The sequence below is a fragment of the Sinohyriopsis cumingii genome, chromosome 3 (genome assembly GCF_028554795.1).
Source record: "Sinohyriopsis cumingii isolate HCF-2022 chromosome 3, ASM2855479v2, whole genome shotgun sequence".
Classification (NCBI taxonomy): domain Eukaryota; kingdom Metazoa; phylum Mollusca; class Bivalvia; order Unionida; family Unionidae; genus Sinohyriopsis; species Sinohyriopsis cumingii.
Window position 1 is genome coordinate 59,028,656 of NC_142963.1, and position 11,822 is coordinate 59,040,477.

At 36.5% G+C, this 11,822-nt stretch overlaps 1 protein-coding gene across 1 annotated transcript in view; it reads left to right on the forward strand.

Moving 5' to 3' along the window:
• Positions 1 to 11,045, forward strand: part of LOC149802931 (uncharacterized) — a 116,496-nt gene extending 105,451 nt beyond the window's left edge. Inside the window, exon 6 of the mRNA XM_089952425.1 lies at positions 6,309 to 11,045. Within this exon, the coding sequence (XP_089808551.1) occupies positions 6,309 to 6,592 (284 nt within the window). The 3' untranslated portion in view covers positions 6,593 to 11,045. The remainder of the gene's footprint in view (positions 1 to 6,308) is intronic.
• The last annotated feature ends 777 nt before the right edge of the window (positions 11,046 to 11,822 follow it).

Consider the following 11,822-nt stretch of genomic DNA (forward strand, 5'->3'; position numbering starts at 1 on the left):
AGTATAAAGTAACTCGGGAGGTTATTCGGATAATTACGGAGCAACTCGGTTAAATTCGGTATGAAATGGGCTATGGTCTGCTTTTGGGTCTTGATTGGGGCTGTTTACATACTCAACGAACCTTAATGACATTTTACACAAGTCATATACTAGAACATGTGCTGTATACCATAATAAGGTCTCAGGCTAAAACGGTCACGGTAGTTTCAATAAAAAATTCGAAAGATAGGATTATAATATGATGCTTACGGTACTTTTGTTTTACGTAGCTGAGTTTCTCTGAAACTTTTCCATTACAGTCCTAATTTGATATACTCAGAGACATAGAACAGGTTACAGGACTTGTTATACTCAACTATATTATCAATTTGTATTGGATTATCATTCTCTGACTTTGCTGCATTCACATTTATCAAACTTTGCAGGTGTAGCAATTTTGAAGAGTGTTGGTCGCGGTTTCAAAAAGTGGGTGTTTGCTCAAGTAAGCTGTTTTAGGTTTTTGTATAATGCTGTAAGGAAGCAGTCGAGACCAAACATTATGCAGACATTATATGGACATACATAACAAACTATTGCCATATGGTTCCGGAATATCGATCTCCACACTAGGAATTTGACTCCAACGTACCGAAAATTACCATCTTCTTCGAAGGCTAACATCAATCACGCTGAAAATATGACCCTTCCTAAAGAGATTCCGCTCCCCCCCCCCCTTTTTTATATATACAAAAGTATTCTTATTATTATGATTATATTTCATGGTTATTGTTCCTGACCTTTTTCCGAAAAGCAGAGGGCATCGTTCGTCCGTCTGCCCGTCTTGCCATCCATCATGATAGTTTCGTTTCCGCTGTATAACTTTCAAGCAGTTACTGATTATGAAAAAAAGCTTGGATTATTTTCTCCTTAACCTCGAGGTCACGGCCCTGTATTTTAAGATTCAACACACTTTCCATTAAAGCTCTACAACTTTTAGAACCATTTGAGATTAATGGGTAAAACTTGTTATACTTATATGTAATACTTATAAGTGTCTCTTACCACATTGGGTGTCCTTTCTTCAGGGTCAAGGTCATGACTATTTTACGTCTTCCATCGTATTTTACATCTGCTCCATAACTTTAGAGGCAGTTAAGATTAAGAGATGAAATATAGTATCCTAATACATCTTCTTTAGAAGGTTTGTCGCGTAACTCAATGGTGGTCCCTACCCTTAAGGTCAATGTCACAGTTTAGTATTTTAAAGTTTTCCATCAGACTTTCCATTCCGCTTTGTAACTTTAAAGACGTTTGAGACTAAAGAACGAAACTTTGTATATCCATGCATCGTCACTGGAAGGTGTGTTGCGTGCCAAATTTAGATTTCCATCTGTAAGGTTAAGAGCACAGCTCGTTATTTTAATTATCCACTGTACTTTCTTTTCCGATCGGTAACTTTAAAGTTGCGTGGGATTCTATCTTGAAGGTCAGGTCAAAGGCACGGCTCAATCTTTGAAGTTTGAAGTCTTACGCTCCCTTCCGCCAAGTATGTTTTCTTTAGAGTTTAGGAGACTCAGGGATGGAGCTTGGCATACTTATCTATTTTCATCAGAAGATATGTTGTGAACCAGATGTGAGCTCTTGTCTTCAAGGTCATGGCACAGTATTGTATATTTTCCAACAGTTCCTTTCCACACTTTAATTTTAGAGCCGTTTGAGAATGAGGGACGCAACGGTATAATTGTATATAGCATCATTAACAAGTGTGTCGCCTTCCAAACTGGGGGTTCTATCTTCTAGGACAGTGTAATTGCGTGATTTGTTGTATTTTCGATTTCACTTTCGTTATGGCGCAATAACGTCTGATGCATTTTAAATGAAGGGATGATACTTGGTGTAGTGATATATCATTCGCCAGAAGGTGTGTTGTTTACCAAATTGTGGGTCGTGGGTGGTGGTGGCTATATTACAGAGCAAGGTCACTTATAAATATTTTGTTTTTTTGGGTCACATTTTCCCTTCACGTATCTAACTCAGCAGGTGTTTTAGTTAAACTGATGAAACTTCTTAAAGTTTTTATGTCTTGTCATCAGAAGATGGGTTTTATTGGTATTTGAAGGTCAAGGTCATAATCAGGGACAATATTTTAAGGTTTCGTTGTTTCTGTTTTGTATCGTAAAGGTTGTTTAGGGTACAGGGAATATCCATGATATAGATGGGCTACTCAGTATGTCATCATCTTATGTAATACAGTCAGGGTTTATTTTCTGTGTCGGTTGCAGTTATGGTTTTGTTATAAAAAAAAAATCTTTCTGCACGGTCACTTCTATCGATAGGGCAGAAGTAGTTAGCTGCTTTCCGTCTCTTCCCAGTAACTTTACAGTTCTGTCTTAAATTTCACATTAAGGTTAGATTATTGGGAACTTTTGTGATGTCACGACAGCATGTGGGGGACGTAAATTATTTTGCATTGGTTTGTTTGTTAGAAATATATGTGAAAATTAGTAAATTTAGAGGATATAACATCAGTAAAGAAATGTAATGTTATAAAGATTTTATGAAATATTGACCGTAAAACAATGAAAAAAGCATCGACCCTCCTTGATTTTGTAAAACTTCGAGTTCGTATTTTACTGATAAACAGTATATGTCTATCGGTTTTCCGATTCGGATATGTCCTCCAATTGTTTTCATCTGTGAAAGATTTCAAATCATCGAGCGACATATTGATTCAACCGTTTCTCGCGTTGCTACTGAACCCCTTTTTCTTTGGTTTTTAAAATGATCACATGTATTATACCTTATGCATACTTCAGATTTTAAGTACCGTCTATATTCGCTTTTAAGTCCAGTCGAAACTGCAAACAACCTAGATTCTGATTTGCAGTAGCATAATGCGCCTGCAGATCAGGGTCTAACATGTTTGTTCTGCTGATTACTCCTAACAAACTGCATAGATCCAGATCTACCTGGGTCTGTGCGGTTTCAAGTTGGACTCGTCCTATAAGCAAGTATTGGCGGAAGTCAAATTAGTCAGTTTTACTAGCCAAAAATACCGTCTCTGTTCCACTATTTAATGAGTCTTTTTGTAGAATGCAACGTATAAAAGCGTACAATCTCGAGTCTGTTTTGTTGCGGCTAGATAATCTGCCTATCACAATAGCGTAAGATATCGAGTCTTTTTTCGTTTCGCTAAGTAAATTGTTTAACACAACATCGTAAAATCTCCAGTCTGTTTTCGTGCCGCTATATGCTCGAACGAAACAGTAAAATCTGCATCCTGTTTTCGTGTCGTTGCGTACTCTACCTAGTACGACAGCGTAAATTCTTGCCCATGCGACAGAGAAATCTAGCTGTTTTGCCGACTTTTCTTTTTCTATCTCAGTCTGGTTATCTCTACTCTAACACGACATCGTACATTTTCAGTATGTTTTCATGAAGCTAGGTAAACTAACACAACAACATAAACTATCAACACGACATCGTAAACTCTCCAGTCTGTTTTCTGAAGCTAAGTAAACTCTCTAACACAACAGCACAAAATTTAGTGTCTGTTTTCGTGCTACTAGATATCTGCCCATCATGACAGCGTTCAATCCCCAGTCTGTTTTTGTGCCGCTAGGTACTCCGCCTAACACAAGAACCATTAACATCTGTGATATAGAAAACGCTGTTGCAATACGCAGAGATAGCATCACATGCTCTCAATACAAATGTCATGCTTACAGATCTTTCCAGCACAAGGTATAAACGAACATCAAGATGGATTGCAGAGGTTAACAATAACCTAGATTATCGATGTGTATCACTTGCATTAAGAGATATTGTTACCTCATTTGAAATTTTCAAGAACGATCATTTTAATGTCAGCATTAGTCGTAACATTTCTGGATTCTTTTCACAAACATTTTGGCAATTTAAGTGGAGTTTCGGACTTTGACACTGAGTGACCTTGGCTTCCGATGTCAAAGATTAACTAAAACACGTTAGACTCAAAATCAGGCTCGTATCCGTGCGCAGCACTATAGAGCATGACCATTTTGATATAATCATCTCCTACAACATAGCTCTTATCTCGTAATCAGTATCCTTCACGGTAGTTATCGTTTTTCCAAATGCAACACTGAGTGTCTTGTCCAAGAACAAAATGTGAAATTAATGGCTTGAATTGGACTTATTAGGAAAGCCAGAATTATCTTGAAGTTCTTGGACATTTTTCGTCGGTATTTGTTCCTTTTTGTAGTTCGTCGTTTAAGAGAGTTATTTCGTTTAGCTAACATATAAGAATTAGGGGGGAGGGGATGATCATTTGATGTTGGAGTTTTACCTTTATTGGTTGACATGAATATTAGTCTGTCCTGAACATAAGTAAATTGAATATACATGGATTATTTGTAAAGATCTGAATATTTTGTTATAACTTTTTGTTTCTTTGAACCTGTTAATAAATTTAACTCCGATAAACGGACAAAATAACAGTATTATTATTATTATTATTTGTTTGTTTGTTTCAATTAATCTTATGGATAAGAGTGGACTTTATTTTTGGACCTGTTCACATTTGTATCATTGCGCAAACTATCAACTCAGACGTTGTGTATTGTCATTGCCGTAACCGTTTCAATCTCAAATCTTTGAGAGGTAAAATGTGTTTAAACGTCATTTAAAGTTTCAACTGAATTTTTCAGCGTAAATCTAACTTTTTACGTCCTATCTTAAAGTAACGACATTTTAATGGGTGTTTTGTTATTTGAATGTGACATCAGTATTCACAATACGCCATGCCCAGATACGTAAAAAATAGATATCTTCATTATGCTTCAGTATAGGATCAGAAAACTGCACTCTAGTGATCAAAATTCTGCTTCAGCCACGAGTCTTTGCCGAGTGTCTGACACAAAATTCTGACCACCGGGTGGAATTTTCCTATCCAACACCGAGGGGTTTGAAATATTCTATTCTTCACCTTTCCAGCGACGTCCGAAATGGAAAAAAATAAAATGTTTAAAAAAAAAAATTAAAAAATGTCACGCTTCAGACACTCTGATACACCGTAACGCTTAACTCTTGTTTCAGTTATAATACTGATTCCGCCGAGACCCAGGTGGCCGAGTGGTCTAAGGCGCTCGCCTTAACAGATCACCGACATCTCACCTCTGTCTGAGACGATTTGAGTCCCAGGTTCTGCCGATGTGGGTATGTGATGAGAACGCTTACTGGTAGCTTCCCTTTGGTCGGCTGTATTTTCCTGGTTCTTTCTCCACCAAATATACCGGCCGACATATGTAGCCTATCGTGTGCTGAAAACGTCGCTAAACACAAAACAACAACAACAACAACAATATGGATTCTATCGAGACACATGCTTCTTAAAGATCTCAGTAAATATTTTTTGCAAACCAGCAATTTCGAAAGTGTTTCCGAGAAACGTGTATAAATATCTAACCAGTAAAATCTCGTCATTGATTTTAAAAAAAGATATAGGAACCATAAAGTCAAAGCACAAACCACTTAAGGTAAATACGTAGGCATAGATCGCTCCTTCCTCTTTCTAGGGACAATATACAAAGGTTGGCAGAAAAAGAGTTATTTCGTCCATAAATTCGTACATAAACGAATTAGTTGTGTTGAAAGAGGATTATTTTACTCTTCTAGATTTAGGTGTTACATTTTTATTATTCAAATAAATATCGGTTATATGGATTGAAAGAAAAACAACGTTGTGACTGTTGTCATAATTTGTGGCTTTAAGAAATATATTATAATGAATAAAAAGTCAAATATATTGACTTACCAGTATTTGATATATTGAATATTCCCGGAATCGATAATGCCTTTATTCAGACGTTATATTTTAGAGCAAGCAATTATTCACAGAAATCCGCGTCGCTTAAAATGACATATTCAAGTACAAATGGAAACGTTCTATCGACAATATACGTGTGACAAAGAAAAAGTGAGCGAAGAAATGAAGTTGTTGTTGTTGTTATAGGGTTTAACGCCGTTTTTCAGCACAAGATAGGCTATACATGGCGGCCAGTATACATGGTGGAGGAAGAACCCGGGAAAACCCCTGAAAGAACCACCGATCCACGAGAAGCTACCGGCAAAAAGCTTTCTCACATGCACACATTGGCAGAGCCCAAGACTCGAAAGAAATGAAGTAATGTTATGGCTCTAATTTATTCATAGTAACCTTGTTAATTGTCCAAATTGACCTGGACCTCGAGCTTTAGGTTACCTGCTCCAGTAGTTCGAGATTAGGGGTCCCAGATATAAATGTGTAAATGAAACGTTTTAATTCTTATGTCATTCTGTTGTCTTTTCAGTCTCGTACCAGTCAGATCAGCCTATTTCTTTGTCGCCGTCCATGTTAAGTCCCCAGATTCCACCGCCTCCACCAATGCCAACGCCAACCAAGATGTTCGGAAATTTTAATCCAAAACTGAAAGCTTGGAAACAACCCGAATTGAATAGTTCTGACGAGGAAGAGGATAAAATGGATTATTACGGAAGTTTACATAGAAAACAGAATATTAGTTCATACAATCATACATATGCTTCACAGAACTATTCGGCACCTCAACCGTATATGCCCGCGTGTGATTTCTGACCTCATAACTAAACTATGATCCATTCATTGGATAGATGAGTGATTTTGCCCTTTGTTTGAATGGCGATGGTTTGTTATGTTTTGTTGGTTACGGGCAGCTGGAAACGCAGCGACCAACCCATTTGTAGAGATATTGGAGACCTTCTGTTAAGACTCACACAACAACATGCCTTAGCCATGTGTCGTCACTTATTTAGTCCAAAGAGAAAGGTAGTTCAGTCGACTCAAACTGAGCAGGCTGCTTTTGGTTCTGTTATCGTCACTTTTGTCGAATATATTACTCATTTCTGCTGATTCAAACATTTTGCTAAAGCAGCACTATAACCAGATACCTCAACACATGAGGACGAAAAGTCTATGCTTGGTAAAATTTTCAGGCATTAAGAAAAGAATTGAGAGAGGCAGAATTTATAATGATGACAGTGTTTTCGTCCTCATCATAATCACTACAAAATGTTTTATTGATGGTGAATTGATTTGATTTCCTAATAATACTAGGTCCAGAGAGAAGCATGCATGCATTACTAAGTAATTTCTGCTCATTAATGTGTGGAGACAATTCGTAGATTTATGAGTCAGCTTTGAAAGGGTTATGTTTTGCAAACCGAGACAGACGATCTCATACTGTTATTTCACATGAATCGTACAGATATATCAAAAATACAGATGTTGAATCAGTAAACATAACCGATCAAATACCCTGCTTGATACGAGTTCATTTAACTACGCTTATCATAGGACTACATTGTTTCTACCGTTTGCTGATAGAGAGTTGCCCGTACGTAGATAAATTATTCACGAGGACATACGAGTGTCACCAACAGTTGCTCAGCTACGTTTCAGTTGATGTGTGCCAATGTAGTTATTACAAAACTATTCCTGAAATATCAGACCCGCACTTACAGGTGTAATAAATTTTGCAGCTTTACTATTTTAGTAGTGATTGAAAGTTTCGATTTGTGGATGGAACAAGGCAGACATATCTAAGGCGATTGATGAAACGTTGTTGACTTTATTTTTTAAAATAAACGTTTATGGCAATCAATTGGACGTACACATAACGAATTTACATGAACGAAAAGGACTGACAGATATGGACAGTTGTTAGTACATTTGCAAGAACTGCTTTGTACGCTTGTGCGGGGTTTCTGGGATATCATCCTTGGCTTCATCTGTCTGTCCGTCTGCCTGTGTATCTGTCAGTAAACAAACTTAAAAATTAATCAGACTTGGTACATAGGTTGCCCATGTAGTGACGATCTGCGAGAGGGGTTATAAAGTTTGATCCCAGGGTCCTGGGTGGGGTGGGGATCAAGGTCTGATATACACAAATTGCATTTACAGTGACATTTATAGATATTATTGAGCCAAACCATGTACATGCATTTGTAACAGAAAGATACCTAATGACGGAATTTTGTGTAACGATTCCTGAGTCGGGGGGGGGGGGGCATGAAGAGTCAGCGGTAGGGGACTAGAGGTTGTTCTAATATTCTAAAATGTATTTGGGTATTTGGATTTGCCGTTGCAAGTTATTTAAGTACCTCTAGTTTATAACTGAAAGCCTCGTCTTTCAAGTCTCCGACGAATTTTCTGTAGATATTCTGACAATTTAACGCAAAAACGTTTTGAAAAATAATTATCAGAAACTTAACCCCCAAGATGTGATCTCCGTCAGGTTTAAGCGAAGGTCCAAATATGGCGGCTACTACTGATGCCACAATCAAAGATGATCGAAATATCTCTTCTGGCACATCTATATAGCAGACGATAGACAATCTTGGGCTGCTGCTTCTTTACCTGCGATCATTTCTTCGAGGCTCGGGGGGGGGGGGGGGGGGCTTAAAAAAAACGTAAAAGCTTTTCTTGTACATTTCTCTCTGATTCAGTAATTATAACTTATTACCAAGAGTCTTTGATGGATAGTAAGGTTATAGTTGGATAATTCAAAAGCGATGCTAATTTAGCTGCGTAAAAAGTTGTATACTTTTGCTTCATTCGTAAAAACCTTATGGAAACCCCTCCATTTATTTTCTGCAGCCTGGATCTACATACCTGTAGAAATACTTGTCATAACATTAACTTGATAGGATACAAGTTGGCTTCCATTTTTGTGCGGATTGTGTATGATGCCAAAACCATGTATGTAATTAGGAACAGGCCGGCGTTTGAGGACGGACTCAGCACTCACTTTCATAACAGCATTTATAGAATGTGCTATAACAAGTGTGCAATATACATGATGATATTTAGCATGTTTTTTATTCACATACTCGTAAGTGTGCATACCCATAACTGAACAGCTTTGCTCTCTTAATTAACACATTTTTAAGAGTATTTAAATAAACAGCTTTGCTCTACTTAATAAATATTTAAATAACAGCTTTGCTCTCTTAATTAACAAATGTTTATTGCATTTAAACAAACAGTTTTGCTCTACTTAATATGTAAACAGCTGTGCTCTATTTAATATAAAATAACAGCTTTAATCTACTTCATATGTAAACAGCTGTGATCTATTTAATATAAAATAACAGCTTTGATATACTTCATATGTAAACAGTTGTGGTCTATTTAATATAAAATAACAGCTTTGATCTACTTCATATGTAAAAAGCTGTGCTCTACTCAATCAATATTTAAGTAAACAGCTTTGCTCTACTTAATAAAGATAGATCTAAAGCAAATGTAAGTTGTCAAAAGTAATGAATTGCAATAAAATTTACTACCTGAATATTCATTACCTATTATAAAAAGGTAAACGGCTATTAAATAATGCCGATTTCACTGAAATCGTCCATAAATCAAATTTGAATAATGCTGAATTCGTTAAATATTTCAGAACTTGTATCTCTTCTTTTATGATCAAAGTATACATTTTCCTGATGTATCAAACGTCTGCATCAAACATCAACGTAGTATGGCTTTGCATTGACAGACAGTACATTTATAATGTGTTTTTGTTGAAATACTTCTTCAAATATGTATTTACGGTTCTTTAGATTGTTCTGTTAAATAACGTATGCATGTGTACATTTGTTTTCTACATATCTTTTCAATTTACTGTACATATAGTGTAGCGAACCAATATACTTATTCGATTGTTAAGTCTTTTCTCGGAACCGGTTTGATTGAATTTGTTGACTTATCTATTGCGTTTGTTACTGTATTTATTTGACTGTTTACTCAAAGTGTGGATTACAAAAGTGTGGAGATTTTATTTCTGTGGAAAAATACCGAGGAAGTGCATTTGGATTGGAAGCAGAATCATTTCAGCAATTGATGGTGTCATGACGACAACAGTAAACTATGAGATTACGTGTGTGTGTGATACACACCATGTTAGTGGTTAAATGGAATCGTCATGGAAGAGGAAAACAGGACATATGAACTGATGGACTCTTATGCTCCACGCCCTCTTTCGACCATTTCGACTGCCAACAATAGACCTTTTGGCAGGTGCTTGGATCTTCACAGTCATCACTGATTTTTGCCACTCATGTATTACGTAAGTTCTGTAATGGATTGTTCGACTCGTTAACATGATGTAGAATTCACATCCGTATCATATGGGAATGTTTCAAACTTTGCAGTAATTCCCTTTCTTGAATGTAGAATCTGACCGTTTTCTTTGTCTAAACAAGTTGATTTCCGCTTTCTCCATTCCTTTGTACAGTTAGGTTTACTTTTTTTATAGTTCAGATTAATCCAGACGAATTACTGAAAACAATTATAATATTGTTATACAGCCTATTGTTTTACACATTTATTTTCCCGTGTTGATGTCTGCTCCTTGTTATTTGCATAGACCGAGACCACAAATTATATATAGAAATCGAAGTATGATTCAGTGTCGGTGAAGATTTTATGCCGAAAGGTTATAAAGTACCCGTTTGTGATTGAGCGAGAATACGGTTATATCCTCTAGAAACTTATGCACCGTTGACTGAGGATTTCCAAATGTTTCTAAAAATAGTCCGCACTTTATACATTCATTTTCAGAAATGAATAATAAATGAAAAGTAATTAAACGAAAATGTGTAAAATGAGTATTATAAGTCCCCGTATCACATCCGTAAAACAAAAGAAATTAAAATAAAACTGAAAACGTCTATAACAATCCCAGAAATATGTTCTTGGTTTATTTGTTTTGTAGATGTTGTACGACTCCGAAGTCTCTGGCAAAAATATTCTTCTATCCTGCTTGCTTTCGTAAAGAAACTCGTACATCTATCGATTCTATCGATATTCATGGCATCCAATATAATTGATTCATACATACAGGTCTTGTAAGAGCAGTGCACCAAACGATAATAATCGAATGCCTATTTACACATTATAGTTCGGTCTGTGCGAAAACTGTCTGGGCGGAATGATACATAGGTTCAATCCGTATTTAAAACCAAAGAAGATAACCCGACTTCTATTCTCGACAATAAAAATCCAGTAACTAGCTGAAGTGTCTGTTGCTTTCTATTGACTCATATTTTCTTGTTTTTTTTTTTTTTTCTTTTCTTCTGTGATAACGAATAGCGAGGGCATATTGGAAAGGTCATGAACCATATATACTTAGCTCTTGGTTTATTGAATACAAAAAGTCACCTGCCCATAAAATAGAGTAATTTCTGGACCCGTAGTACAGAATCATTTTCAGCAAGTGTGAAAGTTGTACATTCTATAACTTTCGGTATAATGAACTTAAAATCATAACACTCTCATCATCTTCTTAGCTTTGATTGTGAAATGTTGAATTTAATCCCATAAGTACATGCCAAGTATTGCAATCTAATTTCGAGATTATAAGCTTCGGTCTGAGTTTCATGCTTACAAATTTTCGAGGGGCCTGGTAAAATAAACTGATCCACCGATCTGAGAATACGGGGCCTGGTAAAATAAACTGATCCATCGATCTGAGAATACGGGACCTGGTAAAATAAACGGATCCATCGATCTGAGAATATGGGGCCTAGTAAAATAAACCGATCCTTCGATCTGAGAATACGGAGTCTGATGTAATAAACTGGTCTAGCAGTTTGAGAATACTGGACCTGATGATAAAATATAGGGATCGGGTGTATAAACTGATATAGGTGTTTGGGAATACAGTACAAGGCCTGATGATAAAACCGATTTAGCGGTTTGAGAATACAGGGCAAGGCCTGATGATAAAACCGATTTAGCGGTTTGAGAATACAGGGCAGGTCCTGATGATAAAACTGATTTAGGGGTT